The sequence below is a fragment of the Drosophila biarmipes genome, chromosome X (assembly GCF_025231255.1).
Source record: "Drosophila biarmipes strain raj3 chromosome X, RU_DBia_V1.1, whole genome shotgun sequence".
In the NCBI taxonomy this organism is placed as follows: domain Eukaryota; kingdom Metazoa; phylum Arthropoda; class Insecta; order Diptera; family Drosophilidae; genus Drosophila; species Drosophila biarmipes.
The window spans coordinates 15,003,397-15,024,889 of NC_066611.1; the positions used below are offsets into that span (position 1 = coordinate 15,003,397).

The following is a 21,493-nucleotide window of genomic DNA, read 5'->3' on the forward strand; positions in this document are numbered from 1 at the left end:
GCAGGACATGCTCCATACTCCGGAATAAATATAAAAAAGAATTGCACTCGCTGAAGCTTAGGGAAGCCACGATCATTGCAGGCTAACTTCTTATTTCAAAATGCAATCACAAGGGTTTCACTCGTTTGTGATCACCACTCCGCAGCAACGATCCTCCTGCGAATTTCGCTTCTTCTGTCTTCATAACAACTTTAAAGTTTGGCGCATCGCCACAAATTTTACCCTTCCCAGAGGAACGAAGCCCCTCCTCATAATCTGGCAGAGTTGCTTATTTAAGTTCCTGTACTTTATAGGAGAATATTTTAATGTGACTTTCCTTAAATTCTTTATTAATTATTTAATTCTAATAAACCCTTAAGAAAATTGGCTTTTCGCTTTAGCACTGCTAGCGAGAAAAGAAAATTGTTTACTGGATGAGGTGTGAAGGTGTACTGAATGTAAAGCCTTAGGGCTAGACGACCCAGGCCTTGAAGTTGCGTAGTTTGCCTAGTTTGGACACACAGCTAAACTTTTTTTTGGAAATTATGACAGCTTGTCGCAGCTTTTTGAAAACTTAACAGAGAGTATCAAGGGCCCCTCCCTCCATAGCTCTTTTTTGGGATTTTCAACAACTTAGCAACTCAACCCCATGGTGAAATGCCCTAAATATACTTTAAATACCACTTTTCACCGTTCAAATATACCAGAAACACGCCAAGCGCTCAGGGGATGGTGTCTCCGCTGCGGCGGGAGGGTGCACTCGCTCGAAATCCTTTTCGTCTCTCGCTCCTCCCTAGCCCAGCGCACCAGGCCTGGGCCATCGATCTGGCAACGCCGCCAGTTGATGCAATTTTTTTGAGCCATTTGTTTTGAATATAAAATTTCGAGTGAATCCCAGGAGCCCCAGTGCCGCCGCCCGGCCGTGAAATCGCCACGGAGCACACCAGATCCATAGTTTCCAGCCCCAGACCCCGGTCGGCAGCCCCCCCGCCCCTCGTCTGGCCCACAGAGTCGCAGCCCATGAAATCCCACAAGTGAATCGCGTCGAGAATCCAACAGTCGCGTGCGTGATTCGCTCGATATCGGTCGTTATATAGCCCCCATAGCCCCCATAGCCGCCACAGAAGTCGGGCCACGATGAGCAGCGCGACGGGGACGCACAAGAAGTACGCCAAGTTCAAGTACTACATGGAGAAGTGCTACGTGCTGCCGCTGGAGCTGAAGAACGACATCATCTACTGCCAGCGTGCGCTGCGCGACTTCCTCAAGGTGCACGGGGTGAGTGGGTGCTCCTCCTGCCCCTGCGGGGGCACTATCTCTTGGCACCGAAGCTAATTCCTTTGTCTCCCCATCGCCAGTTGGTCTCGGACGTCTTCAAGGAGCAGGCGGATGCGGTGGGTTGACTGGAAGGCGGAGTCTTTGTCCCTGGTTCTGGTTCTGTGGCGGCAGCAGGCGGGTTGCCATGGCCACCCAGACCCCCTGGTGGAGCCGTAGACTTGTGTAGGAGTGCGCCCCCGTGGCCACAGAAAGTTCCATTTCCCTGCCAACACAAAGAGCTGTATGTAGAGCGTTTCTCTAGAGCAAGCGAGCAGAGTTTCGTCACTAGTTTTGCCCATAATCAGGTCTATATGGGATGTTCCTAGTTGGTAACCCCCTGCGGGACCCCTTTTCCTATCTATAAGCCAGGCGTGTTAACAGAACAGAGCTTTGTCCTTGGTATAAGCCATATTTCCAACTTTTCCCAGAGGATTCTTGGTTGGATTGTGGATAAAAGTGGTAAAAGATCAGTTCTTATAGATGATGTTCCCCAGTTATATCTTTTTCAAAGCATAAAATGCGCCCTAACTAACATAGGTACTTCCTTTTCCTTTCATTTCACAGAACTACATGCAAAACGTGTTAATAAAACCAGTTTCTGTAAGGCTTTATCGCTAGTATTCGCCATATAAGGAAGTTTTTTAAGAGGATTTTCAGTAGAATCAGGGATAAAAGTAGGAATACACATGTAAACCATGTTATTTCCATTAACTGGGTTACAAAAAGCCAGTTCGGAAGGGAACACGTGTATCGAACTACGTCTTTGGAAACAAAACGTTTGCAATACTTTTTGTGTGTACTATCCCAGGCCTTTGTTCCATATACTCACATTAAAGTATTAGTAACACCTATATCTAGCTCAAAGAACCACTTTCACATTTTTAGGCCTCTTACTTTCACTTTTACCCTTGTTTTTTTCCTACTTGCAAAGAAAAAGTGAGTCATTTTCAGCATTTAAAATTATATATGCAGAGTACTTAAAAAACATGAAAAGATTTCAAAAAAACATTTATGGTTTAACTTTTGAATGCATTTTCTTATAACTAAAGTATCTCCCGCGTGCTCTTGGCCATCAGAGGGTTAAAGGCCTGGAGCAGCTGCCAACCCTTCACAACAAATCGATGCTAGACTTTTAATGAGCCCCTCCTTCCCCAGGACCCCGTGCAGATGCGCCGCATCCTGGACGAGCTGGAGGAGGAGGTGTACGAGATCAACGCCGAGCAGCAGTTCCTGCTGCTGCGCCTCAACGACGACCTGGAGGGCTTCTGCATGAAGCTGAAGGAGAACAACATCACCACCATGCCGGAGCTGGCCAACGAGTTCGTCTCCGGCCAGATAGTGCCTTTGATCGCCGACCCCAGCTACAAGATCAGCCCGCAGTCGGTGATGTGCCGCGACAACGAGGAGATGCTCATCCGCAAGCACTTCCTGCTGAGCCAGGACGACGAGGCGGGTGTGCCGCCGCTGAAGCTCAGCGACCTGGACGAGAACATACCGCTGATGCTGGCGCCGCCGGTCAGGGGAGTGGGCCAGCAGATTGCCGCCGTCAATCCGCAGCTCAAGTGGCCCAAGGTCGAGGAGCAGCCGGTGACGGGGCCGCAGCCAACGCCGCCGCCGCCACCGCTGCCGCCGCTGCAATCCCAGCTGGAGATGATGAGCCGCTCGCTGGACTCGCATCCTCTGAAGCGCAAGAACATCACCTGCACCTCGCCGCCGCCCCTGGCGCCCATTACCCAAACAGTGGTGGTGCCACCGCCCATCGCTCCATCATCAACCTCCTCCTCCTCCTCCTCCGCCTCATTGCAGCCGCCGAATCCGCCGCTGGACTTCGAGGTGGTGGCCCAGAGCCGCAAGAACCTGCACCAGGCCCTGAAGCGGGCCCGCAAGACCAAGCAGCAGCCGCGTCTGTGCGACGAGGAGGAGGACCTGGAGATCACCAGTCTGGAGAACAGTCGCAAGGGCAAGGCCAGCGAGCTGAGGAAGTCGCCGCCACCGCTGGAGGTGGCCACGAGCACTGCCGCCAGCCAGGCGCCCACTGCGTTGGGCAAGAAGGCGACGCCACAGTTGCCAACTCAGGCAGCGGCGGCGAAGAGCGCTGCGTACAAGACGCGCAACACTCGCAGGAAGTCCTCGCCGACGCCCACTTCGAACACCCAGCCGCAGCCGGCGGTCTCGCCGTCCGGCAGCTCAGACGATTCCAGTGCGGAGCTGCAGCAGGAGCAGCAGCGGCTGCACGCCTCCGCCGCCCAGTGGCGCGACGAGCCGCGCGAGAACCGCACCCAGCCGGCGGACTACGGCCAGGAGACGTTCCTCGGCCTCTTTGGCCTGTACACGCCCGAGGTGCTCAAGAAGCTCAACCAGCGCCACTCGAAGCGCAAGCGCCGCACCGTTCAGAATGCCAGCGGCGTGGACTTCCACTATGGCCAGCAGCTGAATGCCATGGACACGCTGGTGCTGGGCGTGCGCGGCCACAAGAAGGCCAAGGACAAGCCGGAGTTCCTGCTGTCGCCCAAGGAGAAGCGTCTGCAGGCCAACTCGAAGAGGGTCTACACGCGCAAGAGCAAATCGCCGGACAAGCTTACGGAGAAGGGCACTGGCGGAGGAGCAGCAGCAGGGGGAGCAGGAGGCGGAGGAACTGGGGTTTCCCCCTGCCAGCATGGCGAGAGCGGCGCCTCCAAGTGCCGCAAGTGCCGCGAGTGCAGAGAGTGCAAGCGCCGAGTGGGTGAGTCAGCGTCCGAACATTTTTGTGGGTCACTCCCACGGCAAGTCAACTTCTGCGATGATCTCAGCTTTGCCGAGATCAGCAGGGTGACGAAGAGCACTTACTAATCGGAGTTGGGGCCCTAATGAGAAGTTTTAAGTGTAAAATTTATTATGGTGACTAGAATCACTTGTTAATTTGTGTTGGTTGTGTTAAAAGCCAGATTAATTTATAGGAAAATGGTGACAAAATCATCTTTATGTCCTAATTTTTATCGAGTATGTTTTATTTTACTCGCAATCTGTTTTTAATGCACTTTAAAACATTCTTTCTCATTTTGTTATAAGTTATTTTTTAAATGTACAGAACAATGGTGACGAAAGCCGCTACATTTTTAGATCAAACGGAAATATGGTGACGAAAGCTACTATATGGTATAGTTCATTATGGTGATGAAAATCACATGCGTATCTAAGAAAAGTTTGAAATTTACAGAAAAATAGTAACGAATGTTCCGCTTGAAAAGCGGTATTCTTTTTTAGAAAAAGTCACAAAGGCCATAATATTATATTTTATATTTATATTATATATCATTAAGGGACAAAAATCAGGCATAAAAATCTGAGTTCTAGCCTCAAAGTAACGTTTTAAATGTACAGAAATTTAGCGAAAGTCAATTTATTTTCTAATGAGCCTTCTTATTAGTTTACCGAAAGCTTGCCTAATTCTATTTTACGTTAAATGAATTTTTTATAAAACTTGAAACATTTTTAGAAAATATTCTTATACCATTTAAACTGATGAAGAAATAATATGAGGGTGTGGTTTCCAAAAAACTTTTGCAATTTTAAGAAAAATAGTGACGAAAGCTTCTCTATATATATTACCTTTAACAAAATTAACATATTAAATCTTAAATTAAATCCTTTTTTATTAAAAAAAATATTTTTTAAATATTTTTAGCATTTGAAACAGAAAAAAAAAAAACAAAATTTAAATACTTTTTTCTAAGGAGAAGTCTTTTAGAAAGACCTCAAATTACCAATTAAGCATATTTGCTATTAATTTAAATATATTTAATTTCTTTTTTAAATCTCTTACTAATTCGCCGATTCTTGTGCGCTTTTCAGAGCCCGAGGCGATGTACTGCCACTTCTGCAGTGGCTTCTACCACCTGGACTGCCACGAGAGCACCAAGAACCGGCAGCAGATGCAGCTGCAGAACTCCCGCTGCCCGCCGTGTCTGCGCGAGCAGGTGGAGAAGTAGCGTGATAGCAAGTGAACGGGATGTGGGACACTTATGGCACTATTTTCCCGCTTCCTGTTTGAAAACCAAAAGTTGTTGGATGGATCGGGTTAGTTGCCCCTCGGTCCCATGGACAAGGGCCCTTATTGGATGCCTCCCTTGCTGAACTCCACTGTTCCACAGCCCCCGTGCGACCTGAAGCCACCTTTTTCTATTGCGGAGCAGGACGAGGGATAAAATGACCTTAAGTTTTTTTCGTACATTAATGAAACTCTTCTAGTTAAGTTTGTATGTGCATTGGCATACGCAAAAGTGATTCAAATAAATATATACGCATATTATCCGCCTTCTTTGGAGGAACGCGCGGGCACACGGCGCTTCTTTGTGCCATCGCTGATAGCCGCTCGACCCCCATTCGGAGCTCGGGGTGGGGTTCGACGGCCAATCACGTTTATAAAGCGTGGTTGCCTATGGTTCCCTGGGCTCTCTGTGATTTTTCCTGTTGATAGGCGTTCTTCAACTTACACGAGGTTTTGTTGTACATTTATGCTTTATAATTGATAAGGAAACCGAAGTATATAACTTAATTTTGTTTGGTTATAAATTAAGATTGGAATCTGTTAATCATTTAATTTATTATACTTTTCAATGAGCCTTTTTTAAGATGCTAATCAATTTATTTTTCATACTTTTATTGAAGTTTTCTAAGTCCTACATAAACTTAGTCATGAAAAATGTCTAGCTTTTTAATTTTCTTAATTTGTTCCATTTTTTTCTTTCATTTTACTTCTTTAATATCTAAATTGTTATTAAAAACCTTTGCCCATTAAATCCCAAGCCATCAAAAGAACACCACTTTAAATATTAACAAAAAAGGTTTGTATTTCATAATTGTAGGTATTGCATTTCGTGTTGATGAGTATTAAAAATGTATATACATTGCAGGCTATTTGCACGGAGACAGTCTAGGCGCGGAGCCACTGGCGCAGGGGCAGGGGCAGGGGCAGGGCCAGGGCCAGGAGGAGGAGCAGGAGCAGCGGAGGCGCCGAGGACCAGCTCCGCGAGCCGTTGCACAGGTCGCCCTGGCAGAAGCACATGTACACCTTCTTGTAGTTGTAGATGGTGTCCGCGCAGCGGTCCATGTTGTCGTCCGGGCCGCGCTGCACGCACATCCGCTGGATGGCCAGGTCGTAGTCGTCGATGGCGTAGGTGCCGCCGCCCTCGATCACCTTGCCGCACCAGCCGCTGGCGCAGGGAATGGCCGCCACGCCGGGCTCCTGCTCCACGTCCGTCGCGTTGAAGGTGAACGGGTCCTTGCAGCTGCCCAGCTCGCCGCGGGATCGGCACTGGTAGCAGCGGCGCAGGAGGCCTGCAAGGTGGCGAATGCGTATTTTATTGATTTACATAAAAATATATAACTCACTTAAAAAATATTTGATTGAAGAATGAAAAAAAATGCATATAATATGATATTTTTTAATGATTTAATTTAATCCACAAATATTTAGAATTGTGTGGAGTTTGTCAATAATAGGTCAGCGTTAAAAAATAATATGTATATAATTAAAAAACTCAATTTTATAAAGTTTAAAAATAAGTTCTAAGCTTGCTTGAAAGTTATATAAAAGTATTATATAATTTCAATACTTTTTTAAATATATACATACTTTTTATTCAAAAAAATATATATATTTGTTTATATATTTAAATAATTTTATAAATTTTTACAGATAGTCAATTATGTTTAAAATTGCTAAAAATCTGTCTTAATCTTAAGACTAAACACAAATTAGAAAGGCAAAATTAAATGGAATTCAAGAAAAATATTTAATATTTAATATTTATTTATTGTTTGTTCAAAATGAATCAAATTTTTAATGAAAATAAGAACATAAAATGTTTTTAACAATTTCAGTGTGTTAACTGGTTTTTAACCGTTTTCCCCCAGTAAAAATCCAATTGGAACACGCACACAAGCGCAACTCACGCAACTGAAACAAAAGACTTCAACGGAACACGAACTCACCATCGATTTGGACCAAACCTATGAGGAAAATCACAGCCACGAAAAGGCTGCTCGCTTGCATTGTCCCCACTTTGAATTCCTCTCCCCTATATTTATTATATACAAAACACCTAGTAGTAAAATATATAAATGTTGAGATCAAGGCAGACCGTGAATAAAATACCGTGATATAGTGTGACCAGGCGCAGAAACTTACGTGCACCAAAAGTACGTGAAAGTATTTTCAGAAAAAATATGATCTCCTTAATTTTAAAAATAGCATAACAAATTAAAATAATATGAAGTCAAAAGAAAATATGTTAGGGTGTATTTTTTATTAATTATCAATTGGGTCGAATTTTTCATAGATTTTTTGACGATTTAAATTCAATATCATTTTTGAAATCGTGTTTTAAATTTTTCTAATTGCTACACTAAAAGCATGAGCTTCTCTTAAAAGTTGTGTAGCGAATAAAAATATGCATTTTTTATACGGCCCTCCATTGTATTTGCGTATTTTTTAGACGCTACACATTTTTGTATTATGTATTGAAAACAATGAAAAATATTTGGCTTCATTTAATGGAAATTCAAAGAGCTAATCGTAGATAATTAAAAATAAAGCGATAAATTTGACCCCACCCCATATTCCATTTGGAATATTTCTAAATATAATATATTTGCTGTTCTTAGTATATATACCGAAATATACCAAAAGCAGGTTAATAACTTTGAGGTGGGTGTCACCACTAACCTAGCGGTGTCACACACCTACCGCTTTAGTGAGACCGTTCGCATGTCGGGCTCTCCATCGTTATCGATAACTTATCGCCCGTTCATCGACTCCCGTTCCAGCTCTAGCTCGTCGTACAAAATATTTTTTTCCGCAGCGAAAAACTCAATTTCCTCGCTTGTCCGTCGATATTTGTTTGTCACCTTCCGTCGGCCAGAATTGCAGCGATCGCAGGGAGGCCCAGCGGACGTGCGTGAAAATCCAGGGCCGCGAGTTTTCACCGGAGAGCGCAGAGCGTGAGAAACTGCGTACGTACGAAAGGCAAGGAAAAAGTGGGCAGCCAAAAGCGAAGAAAGAAGTAGAGTGAGTGAGAGAGAGAGAGAGAGCGAGAGAGGAGGGGACTTTGCGAATTTGTCAGCAGCTGTGCGTCGTAACTAAAGCAACAAAAAGCCAGCCAGTTGGGCGGGGAGCGGCGCGGCAGCGGTGACGAATGCACGGCACAACTGGCAGCCTTGCAGCGCCCATAAACAAATAAAGTAAATTCATTTAAATAGACTGCAAAATCATATGCAGCCGACACCTGGCAGCCGTCTCGCTCTGGCGCGCATGTGTTTGTTTTTGTTTGCCAACTGTTTCTCATCTCTCCCCCTCTCTCTCTCTCTCTCTTTCTCTCGCCTCTCGCAGCGCCAGCACATCCCGATTCCCAATTGGACCCGAACAGGAGAGTGCCTTCCAATAGGAGTACTGCAGCAGCAGCAGCGACAGCAGCAACAACAACATGGCACTGGACAGTGGGACGCAGACGAATGCGCTGACATCATCCTTCACCACCAAGAAAAAGGATGCGGCCGCGGAGAAGGAGAACCTATGGTGAGTGCAGTCCCCCGAGGGGTGCCCACAGAATGGGGGCTCCCCCAAAAACCCAAGAAATGGGGCAACAAAAGCAGGGAATGCCCCGAAATGGGTTCCCAAAATATAGTTTGTAGGTGGTACGACCCAAATTACTTGGGCCAAAGGTGCTCCCTAGAACCCAGTCTCTTAGTTCTTTGCCTGGCAAAGTTACAATCCAGTTTTTGATCATATATTTTCCCAAAAGCAAAGGATATCTTCGTTTCAAATTGTTATTACACTGCTTATAAGCCGATCCGAGTCATAAAATAATCAATTAAAGTATATTCCTTTGAGGTATAACCCAGTTATGATAGAAAAACATAGGTTCTTCAAGTTAATATAGAACTACAAACGATCAGAGCTCAAAAACGTATCAAAACAAGCATAAAAATTGGTTGGTATACAAAATACATAGATCCTAGAGCTTCAAGAAGAGGAAAAACTCACTTTACAAAACCCCAAAATGGAATTTATTAAAATAAAATAGCCAAATAGCCTCTAAACAATATGGAAAACAGCTTAAAGAATGCAAATTCAAAGTAATTAGACCACAAAAAGAGCCTAAGATAAACAAAAAGCAAACCCATAAGAGAGGGCGCTCGTTTTTCTCTTTTCTGCTGATAACTTTCTTTAGATGACGTTTGCCAGCTGAGTTTGGCCAGCACTATTATCTTTTCTCAGCCCGTTGGCAACTGATTTTCGTGAGGATTTTAGCCTAGTTCCCCTGAGATTTCCAAAAATTAAAAAACCTAAGAAAATGCCGGTTTTCCCTCCGCTGAGGCCAAAAAACCAGCTGATTTCCTGGGCTTGTTGTAATTTCTTCTTCCAACCATATAGCTCTACTTAACCTCACAAGATTGGCCAACGATTTAAAATGGTTTTGCACTTTAAAAGTTATAAACAAAAGGCGTAGATAAATAATAGTGCAAAAACCAGGGAAGAAGAGGGACTAAGAGCCAGGGGAAAGCAGAGGGGAAGCGCGAAAGAGCATGGGAATGATTCACAAACCCGCCAAGCAAAAGCAAAAGCAGAAAAAACACAAAGTACAACAAATCGAGGGCAGCCTTTACCTTGGCGCTTTATCAATTTTCCTACACTCACACCTGCAAAAACGAAGCCCAGCTCGATGGGCGCCCAATAAGACCGATTCCGATTGGAACCCAAACTTGGCTCTAAGAGCTGCGTGTGTTGGTTTCCGCCGGCGTGCGTGTGTGGCTGGGGTGTGCTGGTGTGCGTGTGAGTGCCAACGATGTTGTCATCACTGGAATATGCCGTTTGGTTCAAACTGCACTGGCCAACATGGTCGGGGAGAGCGGCTGGAAAATGGAACAGCTGTTCTGTATGGGAAATATTTTACATTTTTAATGGGAATTTAAGGAATATTTTCATTAAACATTAAATAAATGATATGGATTGAAATGTTATATAAGAAATACCACATCTTGGAGTTAGATAAATCATCAGTATTATCTTAAGCTAAAAAAGTGGAATTAAAATCCACAAAAGATCTTAAATGTCACTGGAAAAGTTGGGTTGGGATCAAATATCACTAATTCAGAGTATTATATTACTATAAACTTAACAAAGAATTTAAATCCCCAAAGGATCCAAAATATGACTGAAACTATTTCAGGGAATTATATTATTATAAACTTAAAAAGGAATTTAAATCCTTAAAATATCCAAAATATCACTGAAACTATTTCGGTGAATTATATTATTATAAACTTAAAAAGTATTTCAAATCCTCTACAAAATATCACAAATTATATTATTATAAACTTAAAAAGAATTTTAAATCCCCAAAAAATACAAAATATCACAAATTATATTATTATAAACTTAAAAGTGAACTAAAATCCCCAAATGTTTTATAAATATAACCGCAGAAAAGCGACGTATGGTGTTAATATCACTATTTCAGAGAATTAAGTAATAGAAAAATGAGTTCACACCAGAACAAAAATAATACTATTTTCTACAAAACAATCTTGATACCCAAAAGGCATATAAGATTTCACAAATGTTTCCCCTTACTTATGCACTTACTACTAGAAATCATATTTCAATTTTACGTAACTGAGCTTAAAGAAATATAAGTATATGGCAAAGAGCTGTCCTGTAGGTATCAAATTCAGTAATTTAGTCTGTTTAAAGTATTTCGCGCTGAGCCAGTTCACCTGTGCTCGTTTTCCTAAAAAGTCAGTGCTTGTAGCTCAGTGTTTTTGACCCCAGTCAAGAAATCATGATCATTGTTTATGTTTTAGGAGGCTTTTATATATCATACCACCATTCAAATACTTAGTGGAATATTTTGAAACATTTTTAATTGGCTCTGATTACTTGGTTAGAGATATTTATCGAATAATAGATAGGTAAACACATAGAAATACTATAAACTAGCGGACGAGCAGCTACTACATTTCCTCGATAAACACGTCCTTATCGTCCTCGTTATCAACCTGCGGCGATGTCTGCGATTGCTGCTGCCTATCGAAGTTGTTTTGGATGCGCTCCAGCAGATCGGTGGCCACCAGGGCGAAGTCCTCCCACAGAGCATCGTGGGCTTCGGGATCCGGATCCGTTTCCGCATCCGTGGCATCCACCTCCTCCTGTTCCCCCTCCGGATCATCCTCATCGTTGTCGTTATCGTTATCGCCGGTCAGTAATCGCTCCTCATCGAGATAATCGGCCAGTAAATCGCTCACCTCGTCGAGTATGTTGCCGCTCTGGCAGAGATTGGCCGCGCACTGTCCGTCGATGAGGAGGTTCCACAGGGCCTGGCAAACTATGTTGGCCAGGAACCAGTCCTCCTGCTCCAGGGCTCCGCGCAGCAGTAGGGACAGCAGTTCGGCCCCCCGCAGCTGCAGGAAAGGACCCCGCTGTTCGCCATCGCCCAGCAGATTGACCAGGACCCCGATGGCACAGGTGCGCAGTTCGTAATCCTGGCCAGCCGCCTGCTTCGTCAGCTGCTGCACCATCAGAGGCAATCCGCCGGCTGCACAGAAACAGCGACGCGCCCGCTCGTTCCGCGTGAGATTGCCCAGCACGCGGGCCAACTCCACCTTGGTCACCGACGTCTGGCAGCTGCCCAAAACCTTGGCCAGCGAGGCGGACAAGTCGTCGATCAGACTCTGCAGGGATCCCTCGGCCAGTGGATGCACCACCGCCTGCTTGTCCTGATAGAAGCACAGATTGTGCAGCGCTCCCAGGGTGGCGTGCAGCAGCTCCTGTTGTTCCGCCGTCTGAGCAGGGAAAACCACATCAGTTTCTGGCTGGGATTGGGCCTAAACCACTCACCTTCTTCTGCGCCAACTCCGCGCTGGTTTTGCCCAAGAGCTGCAGCAGAACGGCGCCCAGCGAACGCACATTGCCCAGGCCAGCGCCCACCTCGGGATTCACACTCATGTTGGCCACCACGCGTATCAACTTGATCTGGGCATCCAGCAGGGCCACGCTGGTGGGTGAGCGTTCGTTGAGCTGCTCCAGGACGTTCAGCAGATACTCCATGGCCACATCGTTTTGAAAGTACTAAGGAAAAATGAATTATTTGTTGTTTCAGTTGTGAGAAGAGCGCTCACCTGTATGCGCGCCGACTCGTGCTTGGCCAGTATGTTGCCCAGCATGTAGCCCAGGCGACTGAGCACGGCCAGGAGGCGCTCACTGCACTGGCCACCACCGGCGCAGGATGGACCCAGGAGCAGGCCAATCCTGGCGGCATAGTTGTGCAGCGTTTCGCAGCAATCGGAGTCCTCGGAGAGAACGCTGCGAGGGGCAAAGCCTGGTCAGAAACTCATCAAAGAGCAATATATAGAGCACAACCCACCTCAGCGTGCGCACCACATTGGCCTGCACCTCCAGTTCGCCCATGGAAACCTCGGCGGCCCGGATGAGATGCGGACAGGCCAGCTGCAACTGGAGCTGCAGGCGCTGCTGCTGCTGGGAAACATCCGCCAGAGCTCTCATGGCGGCCGACAGCTGATAGAGCGTGTGAAGCGGCGGCCCCTGCAGCCGCTTGGTGGCCCCCGCCTCGTTCAGCATCTGCAGGTGCAGAATCATCAGCTCCACGGCGCCGTGACGCGCCAGGCGGGACACCAGCGTTTGCTGGCCCGTCAGTTTCCTGGGACACAGGCCAGCCGATATGGCCGACAGCGCCGGCGGCATTGGAGCAGGAGGGGGCAGCGCCTGGCTGTCGCCGGAGCTCTCCAAACCAATCCAGTTGCGGTTGAGGGCGTCGTCGCGCTCCTGGGCACTGCTGGCGGTGAGGAAGCGGATGCAGCCGTAGGCGTAGATGCAGGCCTCCGGCTCGTCCAGCGGCGAGGCGTGGCCCAGGCCATCGATCAGCAACTCCAGCACATCGTGCTCGTGGAACAGGGCATCGTGTTGCTCGTGCCTGGCCACCTTGAAGATCAGCTTGCAGGCGCCCGTCAGATTGCTGCCCGTGACCCGCAGCTAAACGGAGTTGGAAAATGGGTACATTAGGGAGGATAAGCAGTGGAAGGATGTGCTTTAAGATGACTCACAGCCAAGACCACGCGAGCCACAGCTAGGAGAACGCGTGGCGAACTGCATTCCACCAATCCGTAGAGACCGCCCAGGATGAAGCCACGCTTGAAGCTGCGCTCCTGCTTTCTCACGCGCGTGTACAGCTCCTGGAGGATCTGTAAGAGGCAAATGATGAGCCCGATTATAATGGAGCAGCTGTTTGAGAAGGAACTCTCGCGCCAAATGGTGAAATACTGAGGGAAACACCTGCAAATAGACAATGGAAACCCAGGAAAACCCCAGGAAGAGCCCACTACTTGCCGCATTGATGTGCTGCACTGTCTCATCGCTGCAGTCCTTGAGGCCGCGGTGCTGCTTGAGCAGCTCAATCAGCGTTTCTGTGCTGGACTGGCAGAGCAGAGCTCCGTTTCTGGTGGGCATGGGCGTGGCGGGACCAGAGCCAGGCAAAGCAGGCAGCTGGCGGGGCGTGGAGGGCTTCTCGTTCTGCAGATACCGCATGCTTTACAGGAAGAGGAAAGGAGACAAACTGTAAAGGCTGTGGAGCATAGTATCCCAAGGATAACCTACGAAAAAGCACTTGGTGGCCTGCCGGCCAGGGCCACTTTGCCGTAGAGAACCCTTCCGGATTCGCGTGGCGTGATGGGTCGTCGGGTGCTGACCAAGCGGGCACCGCCGGTGGCCATCAGAGGCGCCGCGTTCACGGACTCCCCGAGGAACAGCTTGGCCTCGCTGATCAGCTCGGCGGATGTCTTGCGCCTGCCCATGCCACTGGAGCCACTGGAAACCAGGCCCAGCTTGGTCAGGTTCTGCTCACTGGCATGGGGATGGGGCTGGCGCATCTGGTGGTGCTTCGCCTGCTGCTGCTGCTGCTGGTGCTGCTGCCTGTCTGGCTTCTCCGACTCCGGCTGCTTGGCCCTCTCCGCCGCCGCAATCTCCTGGGGACGCGTCTCGCTGCGCGACCGTCGCCTCAGAAGCAAACTCATGGCGAAATTTGAAGCTCACCGCTGGCCAGTGGTCGTGCGTTCTAGTTTGCCAAGGAAAAACGGGAAAACTACGCAGATGTCGACCAGCGCAAGCAATAGTTCTGAACGGACTCCGCGATGGCAGCGAGGAGTTCGCCTGGAAAATTTACGTTTCGTTTGGCTTTTTCGCGTGCACCATGCCAACGGGGAAGCACTCCTCCTCCTCGGACTGCTCCTCCCACCGCCCCAGCGAAGGAGTCCACGGAGCAGCCGCCGGGCGACCAGCCACCACCAAATGGAGAACGTTAAAGCGCTCGCTTACCGCACAGTGGGGCGCAGGTGGATGTTCCGGCGAAGTGGGTCAACGCGAAATTGTGGAGGAGGTTGGGGATTTTTGGGAATGCTTTTTAGGGAAATTAAGGGTATAGGAGGGAAAGGGAAGACCAGTTGGTTTCAGGAAACTAAAGCAGCTGAGTTATTGGTTTGTTATATTTATTCATTTAGTTATTTAAATACTTTGATTTAAATACTTTGAAGGAGAGGAAGTACTAGTTCATTGCATTAAGTGGAGGCAGTTGAGTATTTTTATTCATTTTATTAACCCCTTCTTAAAGTGTTTTTAGAAAATATTTTAAAAGAAAGTGCAAGATAATAGGGCAAACAAGTAAAATTAAGAAAATTTTGTAGGATAATAAAAATTATAGATATCAAGAAATATAAAGAAAAAAGAGTTTTTAAATTAAAAAACTTAACTATAAAATTGAATAAACTAAAAAAAAAATTATAATAATTTAAGTTGAAAAAAATTTTAGATCCAAAAGAAAAGAAAAAATATAAAATTTAATATATACATTTTCCAAGACATAATCCTAAAATATTAAACCAGTCTATCGAATTACAAAAAATTATATCAATTAAAATTAAAAAAATTATAGATCCAAACTAAATTCTGATAAAGGAAAATATAACATTTAATATATAAATTTTCCAAGACATAATCCTAAAATATTAAACCAGTCTATCGAACCACAAAAAATTATATCAATTAAAGTTGAAAAAAATTATAGATCCAAACTAAATTCTGATAAAGGACTTAACTATAAAATTTAATATATGTATACATTTTCCAAGACATAATCCTAAAATATTAAACCAGTCTATCGAACCACAAAAAATTATATCAATTAAAGTTGAAAAAAATTATAGATCTTAACTAAATTCTGATAAAGGAAAATATAACATTTAATATATACATTTTCCAAGACATAATCCTAAAATATTAAACCAGTCTTCGATAGACATTTTTTGTGCTCCCGAACCACTGTGCCTTTTCCACAGGCAAATTAGAAAGCGCTGCATTCAATAAAGGAACCGACCAAAACAAAACAATGGAAAAGCGCTGGAAAAGTGCTCGGCAATCGATATTCCCCACAGTCCCATGGCGGGATCGGGAGATACGGGCGGCGAGTGCGGAGCAGCCGGAGCAGCCGGACAACGTGGTCAATTTGCATGTCCTGGCAGCCGGGACAGGACACTCGGTGCGCCGGAACAGTACGAGCACGAGCATTTCGCTCCACATCAATTGAAATTATTTAATTGGTCTAATTGAATTGCAGACATGGCTGCGACGTTTGAAAATCGCATGCAAACCATATCAAATATTGACGCAGTTCCCAAACACCAAAATTGAGCACGAACCGTGGGTTGGGAGGAGGTACAAGAGGCGTTCTTGTGCACACACAAATGGAGTGCGGGGGTGCGCCAATTAACTTGATGGCGGAGTGTTGCAAAAGGGGAAATGTGAATGAATGACGGAGCTCTGACCCAAATTCACCCAAAGGCGCTGTGTCAGCGGAAGAGCCGTGCAATGCGTATAATTCGCACAGTTCTGAGGATCAGGGAAATGAGCTTGAAGACTGCTTCTATACGCCCAACTTTGCACCCTTAAATCCCTTTTCTGAAACCTTTTATTGTCCAGCTTTATCTCACTTTAGTAATCAACACCTGCTCGGTTTTCCAGGTCGGCGATATTGAATGAAGTACAAACACAGGGCAGCACAAAACTTCCATCAAACAAATCTGTACTAGTATTAGGCGACAATGCCACCGGAAAGACGACACTCATAGCCAAACTGCAGGGCGTCGAGGATCCAAAGAAGGGTTCCGGCCTGGAGTATGCCTACATCGATGTCAAGGACGAGTACAGAGACGGTGCGTTGATCAGCCCTAGCATTTTATATCCATAATGCTTATCGTTTTACTCCTGTAGACATGACGCGTTTGGGCGTTTGGGTCCTGGACGGCGATCCAGGACACACAAACCTGCTACACTATGCGCTCAACGAAACGAACTATGCACACACCCTCGTCATCCTCACCGTTTCGATGACGCAGCCGTGGGGCTGGCTGGAGCAGCTGAACCACTGGATCAAGGTCCTCGGCCAGCACATCGAGAGCCTGCAGCTGGACGCCAAAGAGAAGGAGGCGGCCCGCCAGCGGCTGGCCACCACGTGGCAGAGCTACTGCGAGGTGGGCGACGACCTGGACCCGGGCTCGCCGGTCAAGCGGACGATGCGCAACAACTCGATCGACGAGGATGACCTGCTGCCGCTGACGGAGGACGCACTAATTACCAACCTGGGCCTCGACATAGTCGTTGTGGTCACAAAGGTGCGTTTATAAACCACCAAATTCTTCATTTCTCTTATCCAATTTGGCTTGCCTTCTGCAGACGGACTACATGACCACGCTCGAGAAGGAGTACGAGTATCGCGACGAGCACTTCGACTTCATCCAGCAGTGGATACGCAACTTCTGCCTGCGGCACGGCACCTCGCTCTTCTACACGAGCGTCAAAGAAGACAAAAACTGTGATCTCCTCTACAAATATCTGACGCATCGAATTTATGGTCTACCATTCCGTACGCCAGCGCTAGTCGTTGAGAAGGATGCGGTACTCATGTGGGTGTCCTTGTGCTCCATTCAAGTCATAAATATTCATATTAAATGGCTTTTGTCTTTGCTTGCAGTCCGGCTGGCTGGGATAGCCTGAAAAAGATTAGTATTTTGTACGAGAATATGCACGGAGTCAAGGCCGAGAATCCCTACACAGATATCATCAAGTCGCCGCCAACTAGAAAGGTATCAAACAGTGGAAAATATTATATTTATGCCTTGCTAAATGCTGATTTGTGTTTATATTTTCATCAGGCGGTTTCCAATCGCGAGACAGAAGTGCAGACGGAGGACGAGCAGGCCTTCCTGGCTCGCCAGCAGGAGATCCTCAAGCAGGGCGACCAGGTGCGCGGCGAGTCGCCTCTGCGGTCGCAGGGAGTGGGCAGCAACAAGAGCGGACCCCGAACGCCAGGCACCGCTGGCCAGAGTTCACCCAAAAAGGTGGGTGCAATGTTTATGCTAAATAAGACTCCATTTGTAAAACGTATTTGATGCCTTGCCAGATTGATCCCAAGCTGACGCCAGCCACGCCCGGCGCCGAGGGCGTTCTGGCCAACTTCTTCAACTCGCTGCTGCACAAAAAGTCGGGCAGTCCGGCGAGTGGCGGTCCTGGTGGCGCCGGCAGTCCCGCGGGACCGGGTCGCACTGCCAATGGCACGGATGCCATGATGACGCCCGAGAAGCTGGCCGTGCGCACGGATGCGGCCGCCGAGCTGGATCGATTATCGCGCAGCGTGAAGAAGGAGATCGATATGTCGCAGAGTGAGTGTTGAGCCGCGTAGTCAGCCAGCAACACCGCAGCAACAGCAACACAGACCACACAGCAGAACACCAGCGGCAGCGGCGACAACCAGAACCAGAAGAACACAAGAAAACATTAATTAAGCATCAAGTGAATAGGCAGAGACTCGTAGAGAACGCAGGGCAAGTAGTGTTGAGAAGAGCCACGAAGAGAACCACAATTTAAGACGGCTGGAAGATCATTAAATGGTCTGCCAGCCGATGTGCAGGCTTTGATCAGTTTTTGAGGGCATAGTATTTAAAAGGGGAAACTGCAGAGGCATGCCAATAGCATCTATTACGGAGAATAATGTGAAGGAAATTGAATTGTTTACCAAGAGAACTTTTGTAAATGATTTAAAGATTAGTAGACTTAAGTCTCTAGCAAAGCCTTTGGCAGTTTTCTAACAATTTTGGAATTACAAACTCCACTTTCCAGCGCCCCCGAAAACTGTTTAGGGCCCAGGGATTTCTCATAAACATTTCAAATCTTCCCGAAACTCATGTGATGAGTTCGACAACCACAAGTGATTCTTATTACGAGCCTCCTGCGGCATACTCAGCAAAAAACGTTCGATAGGAAATGAAACAGAGAAACGAAACGAAAACTAGAAATGAGAGATGATAAACGTAACGATGAACATTCGCCACTTAATGGTTTAGCTTAGCGAAAGAGTCTCCTACTCGAAGAGAAGATCTGCGAGGCCTACTGTACTCCCCCCTGCGCAGCTCATCCCGCTCTGCATGTGTCTAAAGGGTCCTGGCGATATAGAGAGAGAGACAGGATAACGTTAAGGATAATGTGAAGTAGTTCTTTTTTTTTTCGTTCGCGGGTCCACACAGACACATTTGTATAATAAATTATTTAGAGCGCTGCAAAGTGCAACTAACCAACGGCAGACAAATGAGAGATTCGAACAGTCCAAGATCCCTGCAATGAGGATGGTATTCGCCTAGCTTGTATGTACTTTTTAATTATATTAATTAATTACACAACCACACACACACACACGCACACCGATTCGGTAGGCAAAATGTTAAGACTAGTATTTATGCCGGCGGAAATGACGAGTGGCCTGTGACGTGTGTTCGATTTTTAGTTAACCCACGATTTGCGTTCTTTGCTTTTGTTCACCAACCAACCAGCCAGCCAGCCAGCCAGCGAAACCCATTGTAATTAATTTTAACCACGATTCCCCATCCCCTCGATTTTAATGTAGACCCGCCTCCTCCCTATCCGCTCAAGAGGAGGGACAGCTGTGTGTCTCCGTTTTAAAGCAAGTTTTTATTTAAGCCATTTTAATCGAGCGCGGACCACGAGCGAATGCATGTGTCTGAATCAGGAGCTAAAGAAATCAAGAAATCAGGAGCTAAAGAAATCAAGAAACCAATCAAGAAATCGAAGTGGATCGCACGTTGCCCGCGGCCCGGGCGATGAATCCATTTCATTATGATTTACTCGAACCGAGAAGAAGCTTTCTTTTTGCCATATGTATTCCACCAAATGTATGTATGCTCTTCTCCCTGTCGGTAGTAGTAATTTCCCTAACTTTCTCCACATATCCCCACCATTTCTCCTCCCTTCCTTCCGTTCAACTCTTTGCCTCTCGCTCTTTGCCGTGTGTCGTCGGAAGCAGCCACAAAAAACTCGATAAACCAGAAAGATGAAAACGAGAATTAAAAACGTGCTACAGAAAATATTTTTATGTATAATACTAAATAATTATATGAAATATATTGTATAACATTACATATATATATATATAAAAAGCAGAGCAAATTAAAAGCATTGTGCAAGCGATTATTTAAACAAATTGAATCGGTATTTGAAAACTCCCAACAAAGAACAAAGCTAAAAAATCACACAAAAATAAATAAATGTAAATTAAAACACAACAAAGTATAGCGTCAAAAACTGCAACAAAAAGTAAAATAATTTAAATAAAATTTTCCAAAAACACAAAAAAATTAAATTACTTAAAAATCGTTTTATTCAAAAGGAACTTTATATTTATAAAGTAAAATTTTTCAATGGCAACAGCGAGTTCCCAGAAAATACTAATTTGTCTTCAAGGAATTAGAATTTACGAGTTGGTATTATCTAAAAAATAACTTTCCCTTTTTTCTTGCAGAACTGAGAGCTTATTATACCTAAACTAGTCTCAGTTTTATAGCAAGCGCAAAATAATTCTTCCTTACAAATAGGCAAGGCGAAAGGAGACGGATCAGAGAACTATATCATATGGACAATAAGACTTAAGAATTTCAGGTATGTTTCTTACAAAACTTTTTTATAATTATTTTTTTAGCTATAAAATATATAAATATATATATACCAATACTCATATTTATATATGAATATGTATCCACCGAATTTTCGTGTTCTTCATAATGATTAGGTTAACATCAAGGTTATATGAACTTCGGTTTGCCGAAGTAAACTATCTTTCTTGTTTTAATAACCCAACACATGTGAAACACGGTTACTTCATAGAACTAGTTATAAAATTGTCAGAAGAAGGCGCTAAGTTTATATTGATGTGCGGGACTTCTATTAATGATGGAACGATTATCGAAAAAAGAGGACCAACTCGGCAATGCCCTCACATTATTGGTTTAGTATTTCATTTCGATAGTGATTTTCCTTAACATTTTCTTGTTCAATGCCACACTGTGGAAATACCCTATTATATATTATTATTATGAATTAATTAGCAATAGAAAAAACCATAGTAATTCTCTCTTGGTAGTCTATCACTTTTCCCTTAAATTAATAATTAATTTGAATTTTTTTATTATATGACTCATAGGTTGGGTTAACTTTTTAATATAAATTATTATTATTCTTAAAATAATCTGTAAATGTTTTATTTAATATTGAAATATCATTTCAATAGACTAAATGGTTTGTTTTTTTGTTTTTTGATCATAAATGTTTTTTTTTTTCTATTTCACCTTATTCTTAAAATTAAAAATCCTATTCTATGTAGTATATCTTAAGCAAAAAGGATGTCTAAATGCTTACAGTGCACAAACAAGTTTTAATATTAATTATTGAATTAATAACATTACATTCCTAACAATACTATATGTTATTAAATAAACTTGATGGTGTGCTCCTACCACTATCAGCTTAGGGTATTAATTATAGATCGACCTTCTCCACTTAGAAACATACGTTTTCCCAACAAGATCTTGGGGCTTCTGCTGGTGATAGGACCCTGGTTGTACCCCGTTTCCGATTCGCTTCCCTGGGGCTGCCGGGGTCCTCTGATTGTTTTCTTTGAGTGCATGTGTCTTCCGAAGGATCCAAGGACCGCGAGGAACAGCTGGCTGCTGTCGCCCCTCCCGCATCGCCCTGACGGCTCCAAGGATAACACTTGGCTTGACCTTTCTCCGTGTGTGCGAGGGCGCGTGA

The 21,493-nt window shown here is 45.2% G+C and overlaps 4 protein-coding genes across 7 annotated transcripts; 2 read left to right on the top strand and 2 right to left on the bottom strand.

The window, feature by feature from the left end:
• The first annotated feature begins 788 nt into the window (after positions 1-788).
• On the top strand, positions 789-5,584 carry LOC108032589 (uncharacterized). The gene is made up of 4 exons (XM_017106501.3): positions 789-1,257; positions 1,338-1,373; positions 2,452-4,018; positions 5,128-5,584. The coding sequence occupies exons 1-4, from the start codon at positions 1,117-1,119 to the stop codon at positions 5,262-5,264; spliced, it is 1,881 nt and encodes a 626-aa protein (XP_016961990.1). The 5' UTR covers positions 789-1,116; the 3' UTR covers positions 5,265-5,584.
• A 515-nt stretch (positions 5,585-6,099) lies between these two features.
• Positions 6,100-7,446, bottom strand: LOC108032076 (protein quiver). Its single transcript, XM_017105900.2, has 2 exons — positions 7,270-7,446; positions 6,100-6,612 (listed from the first exon to the last, which is right to left on the bottom strand). The coding sequence occupies exons 1-2, from the start codon at positions 7,328-7,330 to the stop codon at positions 6,209-6,211; spliced, it is 465 nt and encodes a 154-aa protein (XP_016961389.1). The 5' UTR covers positions 7,331-7,446; the 3' UTR covers positions 6,100-6,208.
• Positions 7,447-8,072: 626 nt separating this feature from the next.
• On the top strand, positions 8,073-20,048 carry LOC108032430 (cytoplasmic dynein 1 light intermediate chain 1). Of its 4 annotated transcripts, none has more exons than XM_044092963.2 (8): positions 8,073-8,344; positions 8,666-8,851; positions 16,361-16,551; positions 16,610-17,010; positions 17,072-17,301; positions 17,370-17,481; positions 17,551-17,736; positions 17,799-20,048. In XM_044092963.2, the coding sequence occupies exons 2-8, from the start codon at positions 8,760-8,762 to the stop codon at positions 18,066-18,068; spliced, it is 1,482 nt and encodes a 493-aa protein (XP_043948898.1). In that variant the 5' UTR covers positions 8,073-8,344; positions 8,666-8,759; the 3' UTR covers positions 18,069-20,048. The 4 variants fall into 4 exon arrangements, with proteins under 4 accessions (XP_043948898.1, XP_016961752.1, XP_016961744.1 ...); XM_017106263.3 differs by having other exon boundaries at positions 8,073-8,302; XM_017106255.3 differs by having other exon boundaries at positions 8,073-8,289.
• LOC108032463 (armadillo repeat-containing protein 2) lies at positions 11,183-14,569 on the bottom strand. The gene is made up of 7 exons (XM_017106291.3): positions 13,946-14,569; positions 13,679-13,877; positions 13,396-13,533; positions 12,699-13,324; positions 12,454-12,637; positions 12,173-12,403; positions 11,183-12,117 (listed from the first exon to the last, which is right to left on the bottom strand). The coding sequence occupies exons 1-7, from the start codon at positions 14,359-14,361 to the stop codon at positions 11,290-11,292; spliced, it is 2,622 nt and encodes an 873-aa protein (XP_016961780.1). The 5' UTR covers positions 14,362-14,569; the 3' UTR covers positions 11,183-11,289.
• Positions 20,049-21,493: the final 1,445 nt, after the last annotated feature.